The sequence below is a fragment of the Mesoplodon bidens genome (genome assembly GCF_964165515.1).
Source record: "Mesoplodon bidens genome assembly, chromosome: 6".
In the NCBI taxonomy this organism is placed as follows: domain Eukaryota; kingdom Metazoa; phylum Chordata; class Mammalia; order Artiodactyla; family Ziphiidae; genus Mesoplodon; species Mesoplodon bidens.
The window spans coordinates 43,515,144-43,542,220 of NC_138162.1; the positions used below are offsets into that span (position 1 = coordinate 43,515,144).

At 38.0% G+C, this 27,077-nt stretch overlaps 1 protein-coding gene across 4 annotated transcripts in view; it reads right to left on the minus strand.

Moving 5' to 3' along the window:
• Positions 1-27,077, minus strand: part of NTRK2 (neurotrophic receptor tyrosine kinase 2) — a gene marked incomplete at both ends in the record, with an annotated part of 387,120 nt that overhangs the window by 270,616 nt on the left and 89,427 nt on the right. For 3 of the 4 annotated variants that reach the window (XM_081236431.1, XM_081236430.1, XM_081236433.1), the window contains 3 exons: positions 10,681-10,780; positions 21,798-21,898; positions 24,939-24,974. In XM_081236431.1, the coding sequence (XP_081092557.1) occupies positions 10,681-10,780; positions 21,798-21,898; positions 24,939-24,974 (237 nt within the window). The remainder of the gene's footprint in view (positions 1-10,680; positions 10,781-21,797; positions 21,899-24,938; positions 24,975-27,077) is intronic. The other variant, XM_081236432.1, reaches the window with a different exon arrangement.

The window sequence follows — 27,077 nt, forward strand, 5'->3', positions numbered from 1 at the left end:
TCTGAGATAAGTGCCTGCCCCATTCTCCATCCTATCCTAGACATTTTAATATTCCTTCATCCACTGTCATAGCATCACAGGAGAACCAAGATATAGTGTGAGGGATACATTATGCATACAAATATACATCTGAAATGACCTTGCAGTTGTCCACACTCATAGCTACATGGAATATAACACAGAAATTATTTACGGCCTATGGAATGTGTGTGGCTTTTAAATATGAATAAATAAAAATTTATTCAAATAAAATTAAAAAGCCATGCTGTGAAGTCTGACTCAAAAGAGTTGGGAAGTAGATCAGCTGTTGATCTGCTTCTTGAAAAACCCACACCATTCCAGGAAAAGAGAGCTAGGCAGGGCTGCCTCTCTTTTCTGGAGCTGGGATGTCAAAGGTACCCCTGCCAGGGTATATGCTACATGCAAATTAATAGAAAACAGAATTATTGGGAATGTAACTAAATAAGAAATATCTTCTGTTTATAACTGAGAGGCAATATTTTCTTAAGATGACCATAAATTTGAAAATATATCCAGGATTATTTAGCATTGACCATATAGACATAATATTTCATATGTTAATAATAGACAGTGGTTTCACAGTGAAGAAAAAAAAGAGTGTATCATTACATGCCATAATAATAAAGGACATCATCAGAAATGCATGGCAGACCCTTTTAGTGAGTGTGTCATTGTTTTGAATGGCTATGTAACAGGATGGTAGACATTAAAGCTGGAGGAGACCCTCAGATGTCTTTTGGTCCCATACTGCTAATTCTGGTCTTTACACAATTTTCTTTTACAGATGATCCAGGAAGTAAGTGCGGGAAAATCTTGGTTGACTCTACTCAAGTCTTGCCGGAACTACTAAAGATGACAACCATGATTGTAAATAGGAATACCACCTCATTCCCAACATTCTCCCCTCCCACTCTACTCCCACCCTGAACTTGAGTCCCCTTCCTTCCTTCCACTGACACAGTTAGGGCTGGGATGACATCTCTGCTTTCAACTCAGGATATTAATCTCTTACTGAAGACTTGGTGAGTTAGAATGGACCACACACTCTCTCTCTCATTCTCTCTCTCTCTCTCTCATTCTGTCTGTCCTCAGACCACTAAAGCTCCTAGGTGATCACAGAACAAGCCAACGTAATTCTATTTGTGTTGATGTCTTAATAAAAACAAAGATCTTCCACCACCACTTGCCTGCCAAAAGCCTTGGCTTCTCTGGAAATGCAGCATCTTGGTCTGTGATTATAATAACACAAGTGACAATCAGTTGCATAAGGAAGAATTTATTTTCTCCAGAACGCTCTTTTCATCTTTTTCTTTTTGGAAGTTTTTAACTTTTTATTTTATATACAAAGAGCTAACATTGTTTCTGTGTAAGGTGGATGTCCTGGATGACCCATTCAAGGAAGCTGTAAATACAGTAAGTCCCCTACACACAAACCTTCAAGTTGAGAACTTTCAAAGATGTGAATGTGCGTTCCATCAACATCAGGTGTGAGTGAAACTGCAGCTTGCCCTCCGTCTCCTATTGCTGACGATCCTTCAGCTCTACCATCTCCCACCTCCTCTCCCTCCTCCAGTCAGTAACCCTTCTTGCCTGTTCACTCGATTCCAGCCCCTGTATGCCAGCTGTTGTACTGTACTTTTCAGTTACTGTACGATTAAAAATGTTTTATTTTTTGTTTGTTTGTTTTGTATGTATTATGTGTGTGAAAATATTATAAACCTATTACAGTTCAGTATTATATAGCTAATTGTGTTTGTTGGGTACCTAGGTTAACTTTGTTGGACTTACAAACAAATTGGACTTACGAACGTGCTCTTGGAAAGCAACTCATTCGTATGCGGGGGACTTACTGTATATCAAAAATTAAAGCCTATTTTTGTTAAATTATTTTAGCATCTGCAATCCCCCCTTGCATAAAGGAAGCACATCAGAACAGAAGGCTCCATGAGCTCATGTTTTTAGACTTAAACTGATGTTACTGAGGGAAGAGGGAGGGGCTCTCTTCCCCATCCCACCGCTGCCTGCTCTTTCTGCCCCTTCCCTACAAAAGTCTACATACCAAATCAATCAACAGATAAAACAGTCTTCATAACCCCCAAAACAATTCAAACAGATGAACTGTTCAAAGGACAATAAAGTTAAGAATTTGCAATTATTCGCACACAGTATCTTTAAGGACTCAAAGGCTTAAAATAGCATATGATTCAGCAACTTTATATTCATAATACATACCCATAAAATATAACACATTAAAATTACAATTTTTTTCTATAAATTCAACGAATAAATCTTAAATATACACTGTATGCATTTGGGACATTTTTCTGCAATTCTGAATCAGTATAAATTCAGACAGGACTCTCCCCATACTCTTTTCCTTAGTGATATATTACTAAAACATAAATCTGAACTATAACTGCCTCAGAGAATTAGTTCAATGAGCCAGGCATGAAACTAAGCACTGATTTAATTCTTATAATCACTTAAGAGATGGGTATTATTGCGTCTACCAGAGAGGAACCTACGATTTACAGAGTTTAAAATTTTGCCTAAAATTATAGTTAGCAAGTGGGAGACACGAGATTTGAACCCAAACTTGTATGATTCATAAGTCTCCAATATTACATTTCTATACACTCGTAGGTTTGAAGACTTAAGAGTTAACAACTTACAAACATGAAGGATGTGCAGTATTCAAACAGGCTGTCTTCTGAATTACCACGTGACAGTTCCACTGATTTAGAGCTAAATTTATTCCCCGAGTCATTCAGTATTCTTGCCCAAAATAAAGTAGGATAAAGTCAGAGCATATGTTACAATTTAAGCCAAGTTATTATCTGTCTTCTTCACAAATTCTGAAAAGCTGGTCCACCAAAATCAGATGCTAGGAATGAGGAGGAAGAAAACCAAAATAGGGAGGGAAGAACGTAAAATTAGGATGCACAGAGATGTGGAAAGACAAAATGGCAGGGAAAAAAATGAAAGGTAGAAAAAGAGAAATGAAGGGTGAAAAGAAGAAGAAAAGTAGCAGACTTTACAGTTTGGGAAGTCTTTTTTAAAGTGCGTGATGATCTGTGTAAGGAGGTCAAAGTGAGTTCACCACAAGATTTATGGAGGAACAAAGAGGGGGTAGCAAGTTCTGACTTTTAAGTACAAAATCTAATTTCTTAAGGGACCCTTTACCTTTTTGTGAAACTAGTAGCGTGGGAAGTCCCTAAACAATACAGCTGCACTTTCTACATTACAGGCAAACCTGGGTTCTCCCATGAATCACACTGGGCTTATGGGATACCCATGTAAGAGAGGGAATTTTAAAAGTTCGAGGTCAGTGTACTCCGAAAGCTAATGGGAAAAACGCTGCTTCCTCTTCTTCCTGTTTTGCCTGATTGAGCCAGTTCCTGAAAGTTCTGGGCCCATTTTCAATATGCTGCAAAGAATATGCATGTTCTGCCCTCATATAGGCATAACCCAAATGGTGACCCTACAAGAAGAGACTTCAGAAAGTAGACCTTCACCTCACGAATATAAGGGTAAAGGTTTATATAACATCTCCAAAGGACAAGAAAAGCACACTTGGGTTAACTCTTCTTTTGATTAATTTCTACTTTGTCAAATTACTCAATAACTCTTTCAACTGAATGTCTTTTATGAAATTTTCAAGGATTTGATCGTTATTGACAAATTTTGCTCTCTATTAAGAGAATGCTAAAATATACTGAAGCCGGGGAGGGCAGTTAAAAAACAAACAAAAAAAAAAACCCTATATTCTCTGATACTCTCTTGTGAGAATAAAATAAGAGAACCAACAAAGCCTATTACTTACTTTAAAAAAAAAGTTAATCACTAAACTCTTCAAAATTTCTTTTTATTAATGACTTTCTGATTCCAGAAAGTTAAAATAGTACTGTTGGTCTCTCTGAAAATGTCACGCAAATATCTTTATTACATATATATCTGAAAGAGACAGAGTATTTCACATCAAGTTAAAAATAAAAAAGAATTTCAAAGAGATTAAAGAGTACGTAAAAAAAACACAAACAATGTAAAACTAGTGAAAAAAATATTAAAATGTATGTTTACAACCTCAGGGAGGGGAAGATTTCCTCAGCAAAATGCAAAACTTAGACAGAAAAGATGGACAGGTTTCCTTCTATTAAAAAAGTAAATCTTCCTGTTTGCCAAAAGACACTATTTTAAAAAGTCAAAAGATTAGAAGAAAATATGAGCAATGTATATAACCAATAAAAGATTAGTACATATATTTATAAAGTAAGTCAACAAATAAAAATAAACATTTCTTCCTATTCTTCACATGACAAAAATGCTTAACCTTATTTGTAATCAGAATAACACTGTAAGTGAATTGGCAAAAATAAAAAAGTTTGATAATATCTGATATGGGTGAAAGTATAAACAAAATGATGCCCTCATCTACTGTTGGTGGGAGTATAAATTGATAAAGCATTCCTGCAAGGTAATCTATCAACATTTAAAATCAACATTTAAAATATACAAACCTTTTCTCTCAGCAATCCATTTCCAAATATCTGTCTTTATGAGTAAGGTATTATTTATAATACTTTTCTAAAAATTTGGTAAAAGTATAAATTGTTTTACATTTCCCAATTCATTAATAATAATAATAGTAATAATAAAATTACAGTAAATATTTGTATATTAATTACTAAATGCCAGTGACTTTCCAAAGTGCTTCACATACATGAACTCTGTTTATCTTATAACAAGCTTCTGAGGTGGGTACAGTTATTGCCCCATTACAGATGGAAATACTGGGGCAAGAGAGGATGAGAAATTTGCTCAAAGTCACATGCTTGTAATGGGTGGAGCCAGGATTCAGACCGAGGTAGCCTGACACCAGAGTACTCAGAAATACTATGGAATAGAATTCAGAAAAGAATTGATTCAGAAAGATCTACAAGGCAAACAGTTACCTTTAAAAAGCAGAACAAGATTGGTATTATAATGTCTTTATACAAACAAAAATGAATATATTTGATTATCTACATAATGAATGAAGCTATATATCTTATTATTAACATAATATATGTAGTGGGGATGGTTAAAGAAGGTTAAAGAAGGTTATCCCTAGGAGTGGAAATGGTAGTGGGAAAGGAAGATGAAGAGGAACTTCCCCTTTTAGCTCTATGTATTTCTAAAGTGCTTGAAATTTTGAAAAACGAGAACGCATTCATGTGTTACTGTTATAATACTTAAATGTTATTTGTCTTTAAAAAAATGGTGGGGGGGAAGGATCATATGGAAAACAGTCTGTCCTTATAGAAGTTTCTATAACTGTGTTTCTGGCTTTCAGTCACATTTTTCCCTCTTTTAAAAGTTGATCCAGGGCCTCCCTGGTGGCGCAGTGGTTGAGAGTCCGCCTGCCGATGCAGGGGATACGGGTTCGTGCCCCAGTCCGGGAGGATCCCATATGCCACGGAGCTGCTGGGCCCGTGAGCCATGGCCGCTGAGCCTGCGCATCCGGAGCCTGTGCTCCGCAACGGAAGAGGCCACAACAGTGAGAGGCCCGTGTACCGCAAAAAAAAAAAAAAGTTGATCCAAATATCTGCTAAAGTCAACCTTCTAAATTTTCCAGAATTATTTTCAGCTCATATAAAAGGCTTTAACCTTCAACCTTTTTAGCTTTGGTCCCACTATGTTTATGACTCTTTTTAAAGAACCAAATTTTTGGTTGCTGTTGAAAGACATTTAGAAGATGATTTATATAAGAGGAGAAACTTAAACTGGGGACATTGAATCTGGAGTTAAAACCTGGCTCTGTGTTCTCAGGCAGTGTAGTTTTTTGGTCAATTATGAGTTGGAAATGCCTACTGCTCAATTAGCAGGAATGAAGACATATGAGCGGTTTATGTCAAGGACAGGAGGCTGCAGAGGTAATCTGCAGGCCATCAAACCTGAATAAGAGAAAAGGCTTCCTATTCCAGTTCCTCCTGCGGGACCTCTTCAGGTCACTTTTATATTTACTCCAGAAGGACAAAGGATGCATCGGTACTTAGAGAATAAATATTGTATGTGGACTTCCATCAGGAAACGCAAGTAACAGAAAGCTGATGGTCACAGCTATTCTTCACCAGTGTGATGACTGCCAATCCCCCTCCACCCTTTTGATTCCCTTATTTTTTTTTTCCAACCCTGTTCACTATCAATGCCATCAGGCGGGGCTCCCAATGTGGATCACTCTCAGAAGACTTGGCAGCCCTTGTGCCCCTAGATGCTTCCATTTCCTCTTTATGTGCACTTCTACATTTTCAACGAAGAAAGGGAGCCAGGAAGCAATGTGAGAACTAAACATAAGACTTGGTTACAACAAAAATGAGAACATTCAAAGGCCTGATTGCCTGTTCCTTTGGCAATAGAGCTGCTCTGGAAAGGTGCTTGAGACCTACTTCAGTGAAAATTAAAATAAATCACAGGCATTCTTCAAAGAAAAGGGATAAAATTATACATTTACCTACAGGGTATCGATACAGGCATAGATTTAGATAGATGTGTTATATAGTTCATGCACCCATACTAAACACGCATATGAATAATCCCTATACAGATGGCCAAACACTAACAGAGAAGCTTTATTCAGGACTCTGCAATTATGATAACTAGATATTCAACCAAAAGCCAAAAGGATGGTGTTAAGGCACAGAAATGAGCATGGAGAAATGGAATAGGATAAATTCTACCTCTTGACATCTTTATTGAAACAGGGCTGGTAGTCTATTGGACACTCGCAACAAGAGGCTTAAAACATACCAAACGATAATGAAACATAATTTCTAGGTTAACACCAAGATGAGAGCCACCATCTGGCACCTCTGCCAGCCTCAAAGCTGGACAAAGACGCATATTATGAGGCCACACGTTTGGGGGGAGAGAGGCAGAAATTGAAGAGGCTCATGTGCAAAATGGAAAGTCAAAATGAATCTTCCAAACTTCAACAACAATAACAGTTTAAAACAGTGTGTGAAAACCCACATATCCTAAGACAAAACCTGGACAAAATGGCTTCCTGTCTATGACCATTACTTATCTGGAATAATTTCTTTTAAGTTTAGAAGCTTAGAAAAGCTCCAATATCTCTCTTTAACCATTCATATACAAGTTGCCCTCCAAATATTAACTGTTTTCCAATTAACAACCTAAAGTGGATGGAGTTGAAAACTCTCTGTGATCATTCATTCCATCAATTAATATTTATCAACTGCCAACTTTGGCCTTGGCACTGGGTAAGTAATGATGAACAAGACCCATATGAACTCTGGAGCTCACAGTCTGAACTCTATGTTCTAGATTGCATCATCAGGATTTGGTTATAGTGAACTGACAGAACAGATGAAAAAAAAATCCTATGAAGCTTACAGTCACATAGACCCATCTCCAAAGAACACAGCACAGCTCACTGCTGTATTCTAAGATCTAGGTTTAACTCCCTGATTTGGAATTTAGGGATCACCTTTCCATGGAAAGCAATGCCATCAATGATGTTTGGGTTCTAGGGTTGATCCATAAATCTTGAGTTGCCCTGCATGCAGCTGCAGTGTGATTTTAAGAGATTTCTGGTTTGTGTTACCCTGGGAATCAGTTGAATCAATAGTATTAAACTGTAATCTATAATCCCAACGCTGCTACCATGGATTGAAACAGGGGAGGCTGAAGTGTGCAATGCTGGGGATGCAAAAAGCTGGAAATACCTATGAGTGGGCTGGCTGCCGTCCTTCAGTTTCAATCCATCCCCAGGACAAGGGAATATGCACGGCGGTAGAATCTCCCCAAAGGTGCTTAGGAGGGCAAGAATTACATTTGGAATAGCTCATTTGCACGTCAGCCATTGGCCTCTTACACAGAATCAAGGCACTGGTTCTGGCCAAGGCTATGCACATTTCATACCGTTGTTACTCAGAAATCACAAGTGACATGTTTTCTGGTTATTTCAGGAAGTATAATAGTGTTTTTACACATTCTCCCCTTTTTAAGGTGCATGTTTTTTCAACAGCTCTAATAGCATTTAAAGTACATTAAGTCACATTAATTTGCTGATTGAAGTATAGTTGATTGAAGTATAGTTGATGTTTCAAGTGTACAGCAAAGTGATTCAGTTTTACATCTATATATGTATATATGTGTGTGTGTGTATATATATATACACACACAAGAATATATATATATATATATATATATCTTTTTCAGATTCTTTTCCATTATAGGTTATTACAAGATACTGAATATAGTCCCCTATGTTATACAAGAGGTTCTTTTAACTTACATCAATTGTTAAACACCACTTTTTAGGCAGTTTCATTGCATGAACCTCGTCTTCTCTTTTAGATGCCCCAAATTACAGCTCAGCATTTGACCAATAAAACAAGAACCTCAACTCAGGCCCATTTTGTCCAAACCATGGCACAGTTAGACGTGTAGCTAAAAACAGAGAAAAAAGCTATTCTAAACAAGAACCTGAGTCTCTGAGACAAAATTTTAAAAACAATTTTATTTATGTCTAAAAATAAGGGAGTAAAACATATGCTCTAGTAGTTACTGCCTGAAGAAAGTCATTTACTGGATCTGTGACAAGGTTAAGTAAAATCTTTCTTACCAATCATTAGCAATACCCTTAGGTTATACCCGGAAAATGTAGGTGCTTCAGCAGTGGTCACCCCAAATTATCTAAATAAAATACTTTGTCAGTCTTAGTGACAGAGTCACTATATGAAATACAATCTTCTCTGAAACAAAACGTCTGCCTTTTATTCTCCTCTATCACTGCACTACAGAGAGTGAGTTCACATTTACAGATCATTCTTCTGTTGTTTTCTTAACACAAAGTGGGGGTGGGGAGTGACTCCCAAATATTGCTCCTAGGGTTCCCAAAGCCTTTCTGAGCTCCCAGTAGGACCTGAACATACCCTTTCTCTGAAGAGCCCACAAGAAGAAAGTTTCCAAGTCAACCCTCAAGACAGGAAAGTGACAGAGCTAGAATCTGGCTCTGTCCAGTAAACACTCTGCCTGGGGACATCCACCCCAAGTGCCTCTAAGGAAAGAAAGCATCTGATCAGGATGAGGAGAACAAAATCCCATGGGAGGCGGCTAACACATAGAGAGGAGTAGCCTAGGCCAGACCTGGGCGCCAGCCGAACACGGGGACCCAGAAAAGTCTTCGAAGCCATGGGTGGGTTTGGTTTGAAATGCCTCTCCCACATCTTGTTATGCTTGGAAAGAGACCTGGGAAACCATGTTTATCCCACAGAAAGGTGATTCTCTGAGAATGCTTGGGAAAAAGCAGCATCCCTTGGAAACCATCAGAAATGCCCATTTCCAGGCCCACCGCAGACCTATTAAATCAGAAACACTCAGGGTAGCCCAGAAATCTGTTTTCATAAGCTCTCCAGGAGTTTCCGAGGCAAAGTCAAGTTTGCAAACCACCACCATAGGATTAATTAAAATCACTGTAGTACAGCCCCTCTCCCAAGCCTTATTCATAATTGGAGAATGAGAGGTCTTTCCTCCTTCAAAAGAAATGTCAAGGATCAACAGGCCAAAGAGGGAGTCAGGAGAAGGTTTAGGTGTTTTTTTAAGGCTTAATTTATCACTGCTCCTCCTCATTCATTTCAGGTTTGGGAATCTTGGTCATGGGCACCAACAAAGGCAGAGGAAAAAGCATCAGAAATGGATCTGATTCACCCCAGAGACCAGCGTACATTGGACAACTTATTGCTATTTAAACATCACTTTCAAGTAAGCAAGTGACATTAATGGTAATTGTAATGAACCGTACAGATCAAGAAAGCCCACCTGACTGTCTCCCCAACACAATTAAGAAAGACACCACTAAACCTTCCTCACAGATTTCCCAAGTGAGTGGCTATTTATAAGAGACCACACAGAATTCAACGATAACATATGAGTTAATACACACGCTTAAATTTCAGAGCAAATGCTTTTTAATCACTGAAACTCTTGGCTACTTATATCACAAGAACATTTAAATACGTTTCCCCCATCCCCCAAAATGAATTTTCAATCCTCTAAAAGAGACCAATGGTCTACTGAGAGGCAACAGAGACCCTAATTTTTAATCGAGCACTAGGAACTTTTCCACTAAAATAAAAAGCCACTCATTCACAAAGCATCAATGTACCTCCAACGGCTGTTCTTATTTTGCTTCCCAACACTTTAAATTTCAAAAGATGAGAATCTGAAAAAGCAGCAGCAACACAAAAAGCACACCATGGAAATTCTAGAAGTCAAATGTACAACAGAAAGGACCTTTCTACATAAAATACATGTGTCCATAACTAGCCTACTGCCACCCAGCCTGGCCTGCCTTTCCTGAAACAAAAGTAAAACTCGGGTACTATTTTTTTATATCATTATTAGGCACTTGAAACTCAAGAAACCAGTTCTGTGCCTTCTGGGATAACTGTCCTCATTGGAAAATGAGTAGTGCTGAATAATCAACATGATTTTGCTCTGTCTTGATTTGTAGTATCATAGCCTTGTTGCTATTTTTTCAGCCTTCACCCCTAGACATCGTAAATCTAGCTGCTTCCTTCTTTAGTGGTAATTAGCATTAGTCACAAGCCAAAAATGATTCCACATAAGAAGTAAAATAAACACAACCCTTCTTACCTTTCATGCCAAACTTGGAGTGTCTTGCCAACTTCAGCAGAAACAGCATTACCAGCAGACAAAATCCTACTACAGATGCAATTACCACCACAGCATAGACCTAGAGAAATGAAGGGAGGGCAGTTATGATCTTGATAATTAGTTTCTTATATCCAGGTGATGCTGATTTTGATGGAGATGGTTAATATTTATTGAATACTTACTGCCTGCTTTTCTAAGAGCTTTATGGATATCAATTAATCTTTAACAACCCTAGGAAGATTTATGCAGGTCCTATTATTATCCCTATCTCTACAAATGAGAAAAGATAAGTTAAAGCTTATAAAAATAGGTACCCAATTAATATTATACAGATTAACATATACTACTAATACATCCTATATTATTATATAATGTATAGATAATAGATATTTTATCTCTCCCCATCCATCTATCTACCTATGTACCTACCTACCTACCTATCTGGAGAGAGAAGTGAGAGAGAGAGTATATAAAACATGAATGACAAAATACTAATAATTTTTGAAGCTGCTGAAAGATACAATGGGGTTCATCTCATGATCTTCTCTACCACTGTACATGTTTGAAAACTGTCCATGACAAAAAAAATTTTTTTAAGTTGACTACTGTTGCTCTTAGAAGTCAGGGTGCCCTAGAGCAGTGAGTAGGTCTGGAAGGGAGCAGGAAGGCACTTGTGGGTGAGCACAGCCTGTGAAAGCTCACGAGGTTGTAGACTTATGACATGTGAACTTTTCTGTATGTATGAGAAAGATCAATACAAAGTGGTTTTTTTAACTTAAAGGTGTAGCTGCAAGTTGTGAATCATACAAGTAGAGAGAGTAGATGCAGATCTTTCTGAATCCTGTCACAGCCCCAAGCTGGGGATCACAGAGGCACAAGTGCATAATGCTAAGTACACACTAACAATTTAGAAACAAAGATCGACACAGGACTATGCATAATCTTCCATTTTTGCTGTTTACCCCAAAGTCCTGCTTCCAAAATAAATTTGTTTCTATAAACCAGGAGTTGGCAAACTCTTCCTGTAAAGGGTCATATAGTAAATATTTTAGGCTCTGGGGGCCTACAGTCTGTGTTGCAACTAGACAACTCCCCTGCTGTAGTGTGAAAACAGCCACAGACAATATGCAAACAAATGGGCGTGTCTGTGTTCCAATAAAACTTTATTTACCACAACAGATGAATAGCTGGATTTGGATATAGTTTGCCTAAACTGTCCTAGATGTCCATACTGACTTAAATGTCTAAGTTTCATTTAATCCACATAACAGTCCATACGACATATTATTATTGTCCCCATCTGTGGTAATCATTAGTGTTGTTCCCCAAACATTTCTGTTTCCCCCTATGTTTCTCTTTGTAGGATTCACTTCCTGGCTTCCTTGTGGTGAGATGGGTTCATGTGACTAGTTCTGGCCAATGAGTTGAGACCTGTATCACTGCCAGGAGGAGGATTTCACTGTTTACTGCAAGATCTTAGACTAAAGCAGTGGTTCTCAACCAAGGATAATGTTGCACCCAGGGGACGTTTGGCAATTTGGAGTTGTCACAACTGGGAGAAAGGTGCTATTAGCATCTAGTGGGTCAAGGCCAGGGATGCTGCTAAAGATCCTGCAGTGCCCAGGAGAGCCCCCCACAAAAAAACTTATTCATCAATAATAGTAGTGTTAATAGTGCCAAGGGTAGGGCTTCCCTGGTGGCACAGTGGTTGAGAGTCCACCTGCCGATGCAGGGAACATGGGTTCGTGCCCCGGTCTGGGAAGATCCCACATGCTGCGGAGCAGCTGGGCCCATGAGCCATGGATGCTGAGCCTGCGCATCCAGAGCCTGTGCTCCGCAACGGGAGAGGCCACAACAGTGAGAGGCCCGCGTATCGCAAAAAAAAAAAAAAATAGTGCCAAGGGTAGTGCTCTCTTTCTCTGTGCCATAATAAATGCTAACTTTTCAAAAGGCAGCTGCCTTGTCAGCCTCACCTTGGAATGAGGATGACGCTGATAGAGCTCCCAGCCAATACGTGTAATGAAGCAATAAATAAATGTTTGTTGTTTTAAGCCACTGAAATTTGGGGGTTTTTGTTACTGCAGCATAGCTTATCCTGACTGATATACCCAGCTCATAGTGAGAGGCAGTATCAAGTGGAGATTAAGAATATGGATTGTTCCTGAGTTTGAAATTTAGATTTACCACTTACTAACTACATGGTTTCCAAATTACTTAGCCTCTCAGCATCTCATAACCCTCATGTATAAAATAGAAAATATAATAACACTACCTTGCAGGTTGTTATAAATCCTCAATTAGTCAATGCAGATAATGGGCTTGACATAGTGCTTACTATAATAAGTAATTAATTATGTTGGCTATGATGATGATGATAAAACTGAGATTTATAAAATAAATAAATAAATAAGCAGCCCAAGATCACAGCTCTCAAACTTGGGATTGGAATCAAAGTCTGCCCAAGTATAAAATCTGTGATTTATGTGTGATTCACCCACTACATTGCCTCTCCAAAGCATGTGGCTGAGAGTGAAGGCAGGATTATAAAAACATATATCTAATCCCTCCACAGCACCTTCAGATGGGGTCAGATGGGGACAGCATTAAATAAGCTACAAAGCACAGAAAAGAGCACATGCCAAACAGTTGGCTAGGATGGAGCAAAGGTGTAATTGTTCTTTCTTCTGGTGCTTCAGCTGTAAGTGGCTGTCCCACAGAATGCTTCTGCAGATGTCTGAGTACAAACTTAACTCTGTCTCTGTGGTCTATATATAAATAGAATGGTAGTGATTCCTAAAAGGCTAGTTATAAATCAACTTGTTCTAACCAAGATCATTTCCCTCAAACTTACCTAATGATTTCGGATGTTTCTTTCTCAATCTTTATTTCTAACTAACATTTGCATGGGAAAGAGATCATATTATTTTAGCTATAAGTTTCTCTACCCTATTATTAAATTCCAAAATTCTACAGATGAAAGAAGAATTCATTAATAAACAAGTTCAAACACTATTTTATAGATAAGGAACCGGGGACAGAGAGACATTTGGAGGACTTGCCCTGAGTCCCAGGATCACTCTGCAGAACCACAGTCTTACACACTTTGGAAAGTACTCAACTGGCATTCAAGAGACCTATGTCCTAATGAACCCAGGATACCTTGCCTTTACCAGCTGTGAGACCTCACAGGTGCTTCACTTCTCCCAGCCTCTGTTTCCTCATTTGTACGTGGCGATAATAATACCTGCCCTGAGTTATCTACTTCATTAAAGAATATTTAAGTCATCTTAGAAAATGGAAAGGTGTTCTTCTCCAGAAAAGCAGCTAATGATCTGCTAACAAATATTTAAACCTATTGAAGCAGTTCTAAATGTAAAGAATCCTTTAATAAACAAAGACTCTTGTGACAATGAGAAGAATCATTTCCTCAAAAACAAATTATTTGATAAATACAGAATTTCATGTACTCTGTGCATGTGTGTTGGGGTGGGGGTGGTCTTCACATGGGAGAAAAGCAGGAGTGAGTTTGTTTGTTTGGTTGGTTGGTTGGTTAGTCAGTTTTTATCTGAGGCTACCTCTCAGCATAGAACAAAGAGCTGCTCTCCTCTGAAAATCCAGCAGGGTTCATGAGGAGCATCTGCTAGACCAGAAAGGTGAATGCTTAAGGCTGTCTTGCAAATGCTCTGAAAACACCTTTGAATTTTGTATCAGCTCCCTGACTCTGAAACTCTTTTTCTAATCTAATGATCTTCCCTGTGATCAGGGACTGTTATGTATCAAATATTTGATCCACACTTAATTTTAAAATTTTCTTAAAATTCTACAAAACATTGCCTTGCATCTCTCATGCAGATTTCTAAGAGCCACAGGTGGAGTCAAAACATACAGACTTTCAATGAAGATTATTTTCACTCATCTTGCCTTCCAATGACGCTACTATAGATAGTTCAAACATCAAGATACGCCAATTGGGGGCTTAAATTTATCATTTGGATTTAAAGGAGAAAACTGAAGTTGGTATATAATTTTTAGTAATTGGAATACATACACATCTGTGGGCTTAACACATGTTCCTTGGATTCCTTACATATGCAAACAACGTTCTCAAACCAAGAAACATTAAGTGGTTTGGTATGAGAGTAAAAACTGAAATGAATGCATAAGGCAGGAATTAGAAAACATTCTGCAGTTGATTTAACACAGCAGTTTTCCTTGTTATTTCAATGCAATGCACATAGTCATCTGTGGAAATGTGTGTGTGTGTGCATGTGTGTGGTATGTGTCTCCAAATACTGGATGTGCATATTTTGAGTTGCAGTTAAGTTGTATCTATTTATGAGCCTCCTGGTCCCACTGCATGGCCCTGGTTTAAATATCCATCACATCTCTTTATCATTGCACCAGACACCTAAATCATCATCACCCCACTTCTAATCCCTCTCTTCTGCAACCCATTCTATAGTGTTCATCATTAGTTTAATCACCTCCTAGGTGCCAGGCACTATTCTAAGGACTAGGGATACAGCCATGAAAAACACTGACTGAGTTGCCTATACTAAGAATCTTACTAAAGAATCAGGGAGGGGAAAAAGATATTAAACATGTAAACAAATAAATAATCAAGGTAATTACACACAATAATAACTGCTCAGAAGAAAATGAAACAGGGTAATGGCTGCTGCTGGCCACTCTAGCTAAAGCTATGTGATGACCATTGGGAAGTGCATACCTTCTAGAAGGAACAGCAAATATGAAGGCTGTGAGACAAGAGTAAGCCTGGAGCATGCAAGAGAGTATTTTAAAAAGATAGCTGGTAAACAGTGAAGAGAGTATGGAGATGAAGTCAGAGAGACAGACAAGGTCAAGACATGTAGGGCCCTGTCAACCACCATGATGAGTTGGTTTCTGTAACAAAAGTTTTATTACAATGCATTGGGAAGACTCTGAGAATGATAATAAAAGAGTGGTCACTCAAGGGAGAAGGCTCAAGGGTGGTGTAAGAAGATCCTAAACTCATCTCCTACCATGGACATAGCAAATCTTTCAACTAAATATGAAATAATTCCCTCAGAAAGGGACCTGAAAACTAGAGGAACAAAGCCTCCACTTGTGCCATCACAAGTATAAAATGTGGGAATGGGGAGTAAAAAAGATAATGTTTTGGAATGTGTTCAAATTTAAGTTGCTACCAACTTAAAATAGGCTACTACTTACATAGGATGTTATATGTGAACCTCATAGTAACCACAAGGGAAAAACTTATAGTAAATCCAGGAAAAAAATGATAAGGGAATCTAAACATAACACTAAAGAAAACCACCAAAACACAAGGTAAGAGAGAAAGAGAATAAGAAAGGAACAGAAAAGAACTACAAAGACAGCCATAAAACAACTACCAAAATGACAGCAATACATACTGGTCAATAATTACTTTAAATGTAAATGAACAAAATTCACCAATTAAAAGAGCAACTGAACGGATAAAAAAGCATGGTCTATATGTTGCCTACAAGATACTCACTTCAGAAGAAAGAATACACAAAGACTGAAAATGCAGAGATTGAAAAAGATATTCCAGGCAAATGGAAATGAAAAGAAAGCTGGAATAATAGACAAAACAAACTTTAAAACAAACACAGTAATAAAAGACAAAGGGCATTATATAATGATAAAGGGGTCAATCCAGCAAGAAGATATAACATTTACAAATGTATATGCACCCAACGCAAGAGCACCAAGATACACAGAGCAAATATTAATGTACTTAAAGGGAGAAATTGAGAGTAATGCAATAATAGTAGGGGACTTTAACACCCCACTTACACCAATGGATAGATTATCCAAACAGAAAATTAATAAGGAAACATCAGACTTTGACACACACCAGATGACGTTACTGGACATACACAGAACATTCCACCCAAAAGCAGTAGATATACATTCTTCTCAAGTGCAAATGGAAGATTCTCCAAGATAGATCACATGTTAGGTCACTAAACAAGTCTTAATAAATGCAAGAGGATTAAAATCATATCAAGCATCTTCTCCACTGACAATTGTATGAAACTGGAAATCAATCACAAGAAAAAAATGGGGAAAACTACAAAAAGGTGAAGATTAAGCAACATGCTACTAAACAACCAATGGGTCTTTGAAGAAATAAAAGGAGAAATTTTAAAAAATATACATAGGGGCTTCCCTGGTGGTGCAGTGGTTGAGGGTCTGCCTGCTAGTGCGGGGGACGCGGGTTCGAGCCCTGGTCTGGAAGGATCCCATGTGCCGCGGAGCAACTGGACCCGTGAGCCACAACTGCTGAGCCTGTGCATCTGGAGCCTGTGCTCCACAACAGGAGAGGCCACAACACTGAGAGGCCTGCACACTGTGATGAAGAGTGGACCCCACTCGCCACAACTAGAGAAAGCCCTCACACAGAAACGAAGACCCAACACAGCCAAAGATAATAAATAAAATGTGACACCTTTATAAAAAAAAAAAAAAAAAGAAAAGAAAGAAATAGGAAAAAAAATACATAGCAACAAATAAAAACAGAAATACAACATACCAAAATCTTTGGAATGCAGCAAAAGTGGTTACGAGAGGGAAGTTCATAGCAATACAGGCCAACTTCAAGACACTAGAAAATCCCAAATAAGCAGTCTAACTTTACACCTAAAGGAACTAGAAAAAGAATAACAAATGAAGCCCATTATTAGTACAAGGAAGGAAATAATAAAAATCAGAGCAGAAAAAAATAAAGACTGAAAAGTAGAAAAGATCAATAAAACTAAGAGCTGGTTCTTTAAAAAAATAAACAAAATCAATAGAACTTTAGCTAGACTAATAAAAAAGAGAGAGGGCTCATATATAAAATCAGAAATGAAAGAGGAGAAATAACAATGACACCATAGAAAAACAAAGGATCATAAGAGATTATCATAAACAATTATTTGCCAAAAAATTGGACAACCTAGAACAAATGGATAAACTCCTAGAAACACAATTTTCCAAGACTGAATTATGAAGAAAAAGAAAATCTGAATAGACAAATTACTAGTAAGGGAATTGAAACAGCAATAAAAATTCTCTCAACAAACAAAAGCCCAGGACAAAAGGGCTTCAATGGCAAATTCTACAAAACATTCCAAGAATATTTAAGACCTATCCTTCTCAAATTCTTCCAGAAAATTGAAGAGGAAGGAAGCCTTCCAGTCACATTCTACAAAGCTAGCATTTTCCTGATACCAAAACCAGACAAGGACACCACAAAAAAAGAGGGAATTACCAGCTAATATTCCTGATGAACACAGATGCAAAAATCCTCAATGAATATTAGCAAAACATATCCAATAATGCATTAAAAAGATCATACACCACAATGAAATATAATTTATTCCAGAGATTCAAGGATGGTTCAATATCTGCAAATCAATCAATGTGATACATAACATTAACAAAATGAAGGGTAAACAATCACATGATCACCTCAATAAATGAAGAAAAAGCACCTGACAAAATTCAACATCCAATTATGATAACAACTCAACAAAGTGGGTACAGAGGGAACATACTTCAACATAATAAAGGCCATATATGACAAACCCACAGCTAACATCATACTCAGTGGTGAAAAGCAGAAAGCTTTTCCTCTAAGATCGGGATGAAGACAAGGATGCCCACTGTTGCCACTTTCAGTCAACATAGGGTTGGAAGTCCTAGTCATAGAAATTAAGCAAGAAAAAGAAGTAAAAGGCATCCAAATCAGAAAGGAGGAACTAAAACTGTCATGATTTTCAGACGACATGATAAAATGTACGATACACTAATAATGATCTATCAGAAAGAAAAATTAAGAAAATAATCCCATTTATAATTGCACCAAAAGAATAAAATACCTAGGAATAAATTTAACCAAAAGTGAAAGACCAACACATTGAAAACTATTAGACCCTGTTGAAAGAAATTGAAAAAGACACAAATAAGTGGAAAGATATTCCATATTCATGAACTGGAAGAATTAATATTGTTAAAATGTCCATAGTATCCAAAGTAATCTACAGATTCAGTGTAATCCCTATCAAAATTCCAATAGCATATCTCATAGACCTAGGACAAATAATCCTAAAATTTGAATAGTACCACTAAAGAACCCGAATAGCCAAAACTATCATGAGAAAGAAGAACAAAGCTGGAGGTATCTCACTCCTTGATTTCAAACTGTACTACAAAACTATAATAATCAAAACAATATAGTACTGGCACAAAAACAGACACACAGATCAAGAGAACAGCAGTGAGAACCCAGAAATAAACCCATATGTATATGGACAATTAATTTACAACAAAGGAGCAAAGAACATACAATGGAAAAGGGATAGTCTCTTCAATAAATGGTGCAGGGAAAACTGGACAGCCATATGCAAAAGAATGAAACTAGACCACTATCTCATGCTACACACAAAAATTAACTCAAAATGGATTAAAGATTTGAATGTAAGACCTTAAACCATAAAATTCTTAGAGGAAAACAGGCACTAACCTCATTGACATTAGTTTTAACAATGTTTTTGTGGATCTGAATCCAAAGGCAAGGGAAACAAAAGCAAAAATAAACAAATGGTACTACATCAAACTAAAAAGCTCTGCACAGTGACGGAAACCATTATCAAAATAAAAATTCAACCTCCTGAGTGGAAGAAGATATTTGCAAATCACATATCTGATAAGGGGTTAAGATCCAAAATATATAAAGAACTCATACAACTCAACAATAGAAAAACAAACAACCAGATTAAAAATGTGCAGGAGATCTGAATAGACATTTTTCCAAAGACATACAGATGGCCAATAAGCACATGAAAAGATGTTCAACATCACTAATTATTAGGGAAATGCAAATCAGAACCGCAATGAGATATCACCTCACACCTGTTAGTATGGCTATTATTGAAAAGCAAGAAATAACAAACGTTGTCAAGGATGCTGAGAAAAGGGAATCCTCATACACTATTTGTTCAGCTGTAAATTAGTGCAGTCACTATGTAAAACAGTATGGAGATTCCTGAAAAACTTAAAAATAGAACTACCACATGACCCAGCTATTCCACTTCTGGCTATTTATACAAGAACATGAAAACACTAATTCAAAAGGATATATGCACCTGTATGTTCAATGCAGCACTATTTACAATAGCCAAGATGTGGTAACAACCTAAGTGTCCATCAATAGACAAATGGATAAAGAAGATGTGGTATATATACACAATGGAATATTACTCAGCCATTAAAAACAGTGAAATCCTGCCATTTGTGACAACGTAGATGGACCTTGAAGGTATTATGTTAACTGAAATAAGTCATACAGAGAAAGACAAATACCATATGATCTCACTCATTTGTAGAATCAAAAAACAAAAACAAAAAAAAACAAGCAAACAAAGAAAACAAAATAGAAACAGCTCATAGATACAGAGATCAGATTAGTGGTTACCAGAAAGGAAGGGAGCTGGGGGTGGGCAAAATGGGTAAATGAGGTCAACTGTTTGGTGATGGATACTAACTAGACTTGTGGGGATGATCACTTTGTAGTATATTCAGATGTTGGATCACAAGGTAGTACAGATGAAACTTATAAAATAAAAAACTTATTAAAAAAAGTCACTCGGGCTGCTATATGGAGAAAGGCCAGAAGATCACAAGAGTGGGAGGGGGGACAAGGTAGGAGGCTGTGGCAGTCATCCAGGAACAAGCAATTGTGGCAAACTTTCTCGGCAAAGGGCCAGATGGTAAATATTTCCAGCATTGCAGGCCATACAGACTTTGCTGCAACTACTCCACATGCCCCTGTAGCACAAAAGGAGCCACAGATGATATGTAAATAGGCATGACTGTGTTCCAATAAAACTTTATTTATGGACACTGACATGTGAATTTCATAAAATTTTCATTTGTCACAAAATGTCACCCTTCTTTTGATTTTTTTTTTCAAACCACTTAAAAATGTAAGAACTATTCTTAGCCTGCAGACTGCCCCCAAACAGGCATAAGCCAGACTTGGCCCGAGGGCCATAGTTTGCCAGCCTCTGGGTTAGCCTGTGGCTGAGGCTGGGGAGGTGGGGAGATATGGATGGGTTGGCGGTTTACAAGGAGGCAGAACTCATGGGATGTTAGACTGGGCGCACAAGACAAGGAAAAGAAAAGAATGGAGGAATCTGCTGGGTTTTGACCTGAGCAGCTGACAGACCAGCCCCGCCACACAGTCCTGGGGAGATGCAGCCCTGCTGCTCACTCATGCCCCCTTCAATGCTCCTCCCTGCGCCATAAAGCTAACTACCTGGCACTGTGGTTCAAGACCTCATGGCCCTGCCTCAGACTGCCCTCCCTCATATGCCTTACCTTCCAAGCAAGAATGCTTCCAGACTGCAGGCTCAGGCTCACACACCCAAAACGCCCTGCCCTTCGTTTCCGCTATGTCCAAATCCCAGGCATTCCGCATAGGCCGTGGAAAAGGCCACCTGTCCCACAAAGACTCCTCTGGCTCTCCCATCAGGAAGGAACAGGGCGCCTGCCCCTCTCCTTCGCTCTCTCGCATTGCCTTGCTCAGCCTCTGTTTGTAATTTAGGTACTAATATTCATGTCTCAGGTCTCTGACTTAAGTGTAAGCTCCAAAGGGACAGATATGTGTTTCATTCGTACATTTATATCCCCCCACGGCCAGTCCCTCCAGAACCTAATGGATTCCTTACGTTTGGTGGGCACTGAAATTTTTATTAAAATATTTAAGGAGACAGGTGTGGAGACAGAAAGAACTCCACATGTCCCTGAATGAGAAAGCTGGTTTCTTGCTCTTCTAGTAATAATCTTTTAAAGGACAGATATTTAAAACAGGAATCACCAGCAGTAGGTCAGAGGCTATATGGTACCTTTATCACTCTCTTAAACCTTCCCATTAGTTCCTCCACACTTCAACACTCTATTTATAGCTGAACAATAAAAAGGTTTTGTTGAAAGACTCACACTGAAGCAGCTCCATTCCTCCAACATTCAAGCATCCAAAATGCTCAGAACCATTCTACGCAACACTTAAGTATCCCACTCACCGAGAGATGTTCCCGACCGGTTTTGTCAGCAACATCTGTGGAAGGGATTTCATTACTTCTGTTCGTGGTGTCCCCAATGTCATTTGCCGCAGTCCCATAATCTTAAATTGGAGAAAGGGGAAAAAGAAGGAAGTATGAAGTTGTCATTAGGCTGCCAACAAACATGAGGCCACAGTACAACCCAGAATAAAGCAAGACAAATTACAAGATTCCAAACCACTGACAGCGTGGCTGGGGAGAAGCGTGACCTGCCGTTGGGTTAAATCCATTGCAGCGTTAGGACTGTGCGATGCCAAAATTATGTTCAGCCCAGATCTTTACATCATTGCTTTGTTTGGTCAAATTCCAAGCCAGGTCTAGGATTTTTCTTTGCACATAAGAATATATTCCTTTTTTGATAAAGTATTTAATGAAAGTACAAAAGAGAATCGATCATGTAAGAGTCAGATTTATAGACCTGGAAGGGTCTGTGGAAATCGAGTCTAACCACAGTTTTTACAGCTGCAGAATGAGAGCTAAGGGATGTTAAGTGACTAGTCTAAAGTCAACTGGCAAGAAGGCAACAGAGCCTAGACGTGAACCAGGCTTGAAATCAGCAGCTCTGATTTCCAAGGCAGAAGCACTCAAGGTAGAATGTGGAATCGGCACCAATAGGGAACTTGGGTCCACATCTGAACTTTTTTGAAGAGTTCTGAATTGCCAATATATCAGTTTCAGAATTAATGTATAGGGAACTTCACCAATACAACATTTAGAATTGTGAGGGTATGCTCTCAGTTCTCAAATGTAGTTGCTCTTCTGAATCAATTTTAGTCTACAGGGATCAGGATATAAGTAAATGAGTTTTTTGTAGGCAAAGTTTTTATTAACAATATTACATGTAAAAATCATAAAAAGTTTTTGGTAAACTTATTGCAGACCACGTTGTTTATAAATTTTTGTATTTTTATTCTAAATAGGTATGGTGCCTTCAATTTCCATCCTGAACAAACAAACTCATTAAGTCAGCCCTAGCTAATCTTCCCTTGGTAGAATTATCAAGCTGGCCTCAGGGCAACCAATTTAAATTATAATTTTATTAGCAGAGTGGTCCTTTGAATGTGAATGAAAATTAACAGAAAAAGCATATATTTTCTATCTGTAGCTGTTTTATTTTTAACTGCAAAACTACATTCTCACCATTTTCATTTTGAATATATTAGAACTTTTTAATATTTCAATCAAACAGTAGGAGATATCATTTATTTGCTTATTTTCCCTCTTCATATTATATCCAGCTACTCATGCAAAGTTAAACCACTAAAGTATCTATAGTTTAATATCATGACATTGTAGCCCAAAGATCCAAAGTGTGACCTGAGACCAATGGAAAGATGACATTTTTAGAGTCTTAAAAGTTATTGGAAAGGAGTCCAAAACATAATTTTAAAACTGAAAATCACAATTCAAACATATTTCTCTGTGACACAATTTGACATACTCTTTCTTTAAGCCATATCAGAACAAATAAAAATAAAAATACACAAATCACATGCACAAAATTATCCAAACCACAGCTTGGAGGAAAGATGGCTTAACATGAATAAAGCAGGTAAAGACAATGTAATTCCCTAGTTAAAATTAGCTCAAGTTAAATATACACACGTACAATAAACATACAGAGAATTGTTTTATATTAAAATTATAAACTATATTTATATCATAAATATACACATTTGTCAAGGTGTATATATAAAATTAAAGAATAGATTTTATAGAATAAATATATAAATGTATCTTTTTAATCAATGTAAGTTTTAATCAATCTTAAATTTCAAGCCAAGTCTTGAAATTTAGCCTGCCACTTCCCCAAACGGAAGCCTCCTGGTCATGAAGGTGGTTTGAAAACTGTTGAAGATGGATTTTCATACCTAGTAAAACAGCCCTGGGATTCAATTAAAATAGCAAAGTAAAGATAAGATATTTGGTAAGCTAATATAGTGAATCCTTTGGCTTCTCCCTTTCCACATTCCTAAGAGAACCCCATTTTATTCAAGGGGATCAAGCATATCCTCTAGGGAAGCTGATAGAAACTCCAGGGGTGGGTCTAGTTAGTCAAGGGTAATCCAGCCCTCTTCTCAGTACTGGAGGCAAAAATGGACCATAATCCAACTGAGTCTTGAATCAGATACAGGAGGGCTTGGTGGAGGTCTCTGGGAAAATTCTCTTTCTTCTGGAACACTTCAAAAGCTCTTCCCTTTCTCTCATCAATGTGAATGACTCATCTTAAAACCGTAAGAGAAACCAGCCTTCAGCGAAGCCAGTACAATGGGCAGGAGAGTGCAGAGATAAAAAAAAAACCCTTGGATCCCTGATGACATGGCTGAGCTGCTGGTTTCACCAACCTTAAAACGTGCCCTGGGGCTTCCCTGGTGGCACAGTGGTTGAGAATCCACCTGCCAATGCAGGGGACACGGGTTCGAGCCCTGGTCTGCGAAGATCCCACAGGCCGCGGAGCAACTAGGCCCATGCGCCGCAGCTACTGAGCCTGCGCGTCTGGAGCCTGTGCTCTGCAACAAGAGAGGCCGCGATAGTGAGAGGCCTGCGCACCGCGATGAAGAGTGGCCCCAGCTCGCCGCAACTAGAGAAAGCCCTCGCACAGAAACGAAGACCCAACACAGCCATAAATAAATAAATGTAATTAAAAAAAATATATATATATATATATACATACACACACATATATATGCCCTGACTCTGAGGCTCCTGTGTGTGAGCCAGCCTTCCTCATTTTGTAAGAAACATAATTTTGAATTGGGTTTACTGTCACGGCCAGAAACTGATACACCTCCCTTTTCTTGGTAGTCATGGCTTTTAAACAGGTAATTAGTTCCCAATTATGGAAACAAAATGTCTGTTGCACCGCAATGGATTTACTACTTCCAAGAACAAGCAGGAGAGAGAAAACGTTATTTACAGGCATTGAAAATATCAAGGGAAAACAGCCATCAATACTGAATTTTTGAAATATTATTTTGGCCTATGTCATGCTTGAAGTGTATATTTAACTGAGCTTAAAGTTAGTTCTTCTTTTAATTGTTTTATTTCATTTTAGACAAACATTTTGAAAAAAATACAAAATACAGACCACAGGATAGTTACCTTCATAAATTACATCAGGATAATTTGGGTTTGCACCTAAAAAGAAAACAAAACAAAGATATCTTGTTAAGTATGCATTTGAAGTTAAAAAATTACTAACTTATACTCACTAAAATTGGTGAAATATACATTGAAAGTTTTCTAATTGAATAGACTATTTTATAGGATAGGGGAATAAAATCTGAAATTCTAGGTTTGCTTCATGTTAACCTTGTTGCTCTCTCCAAGCCCACAACCTCCATCTCTCTTCCAAAAAAGGAAAGAAAAGGATAAACAGAATTTACAAATCACTTTAGCAATAAAATATTCAACAATTAATGGATTATGACCACTTCCTTTTTTTTTAAACTGTTTCTATTAAACATTTGGTCATTTTAATTGTAATTTTGGTATTTCTATTCCAGAAACAGATCATTTCTATACCACTTTTGTTATTCTCTGATGGTTTGGGGGTTACTTTCAAACTATGTTTTGGCAGGTCCATTTGTATTCACAAACACATTATTAACCAGCCTGGATAATAATACCTAAAGCACAATTTTGCTCTCCACTTGGTCTTCAGGGACATTTCCACGACAGAATAAACCCTTTTCTTTTTTTTTTTACCCTAATACAGCATAGAAAAATAAATGTACTTTCTCTACTGAGATTATAAATAAATGTTATATCACAGAGAAATTCAAGAGTATATCATTTAATTTTTTTGGATGTGTTTTTAGTTTCCAAGATGGTCAGAATATTCATTTAAAAATATTCCTAAGAGAATTTGCAAAAAAAGAAAAATTTTTTAACTTTTTAAAATCACTGTCAAAAAGAGCCGGTGACAAAAAACATTTGCTACTTACTCTTCACTCGGAACTAACTAGGTGTCTATATGAAAGCCTGCTTGGAATTAAAATTAAATTTTGATGTAATATTTAAGTGATTACAAAATGAATTTCCAAAACCACTTTCTATGCTTTTAGTCTTTCCTTACCATACCATGTGAAAAAGTAAAATGTGTAAACCATAAAGTTTACTTGGTTCTCATTTCATTTTTGAACTCTTAGCAGAAAAATACTTAAAATAAGTGAAACTTGAGCCAAGTTTCTGTTCATGTGTTCCCCAGTGAAGAATCAAGGTTAGTCTAAATGAAGAACCAAATAAAAGTAGTCCTAATGCTAAATTAGAATTTCAACACAGTTCAACTAGAAGAATATCTATTTTAGCAGGGGAAAAATTAAGTAGATTGTTGGGCACTTCGATTCAGGGATGCTACATACTGCCACGCAGTCCATGCTTTGTACAACTCTAGGGGGCACCATTAAGACTATCATCTATGTTAATGGAACCATCTGGAATTGTGCAGTGCACAACCTGTGCAGCCACTTCTGATGAATTCATGCTAAGTTATCGATTCCAGTCATTTTCAATTGTATTTTGAGTTTTATAATCTCAAACACCACTTCAAAGTAGCTTTGAGTTACAAAATGCTAATATGCATTGTCAGAATTATTTGTAGCTGATATGACATTCCTGAGAAGGATCTTGAAAGTTGTCCTGCAGGCTGAGGGGTAATTCAGTGAATAAAGCAGGAGAATATCCCAGGAGCAGCCCTGGGAATATCATTTGCAGGACACCCACTCACCCCCTGAAAGTCCTTTCTCTTTGCAAAGTCCCTGGACCTAATGGTGTCCCCTCAAGGTGAGGATTTTCCACCCCTGCTGAAGGAAAGGTTCTATAATCCCAAGAGAGCAAGTCATTCTTTGAACTGCTCAGTAATCTGTTACTTTAGAAGAAACCACTCAGATCCCCTTCTCACTGTGCCCTCAACCTACCATCTGAATCTGCAAGGTATCCGCCCACTAGAGTCTACTCTTCACTTCTAGACCTGACTCCAGGTCCCCGGGACCCAGAGTTCCCTCAACACAGGCCCCACACACACTTTCTGGGACTAGGCAGACTCTCCCCTACATTGGTCAGCTCCAGGCGGCCTCACCATCAGTGTGAGCTCCCTCTCTCTGACTCAAGACCCCAAGGGTGGGGTGAGGACTGAGCGAGGGCGGGTGGGCTGAGGTGTCCACATGCACACCTATCCCCTCTCATTATACCTCTCGCCATGTAGCCGGAGGCACAGGGCAGGGGCCATGGCTGGGACCA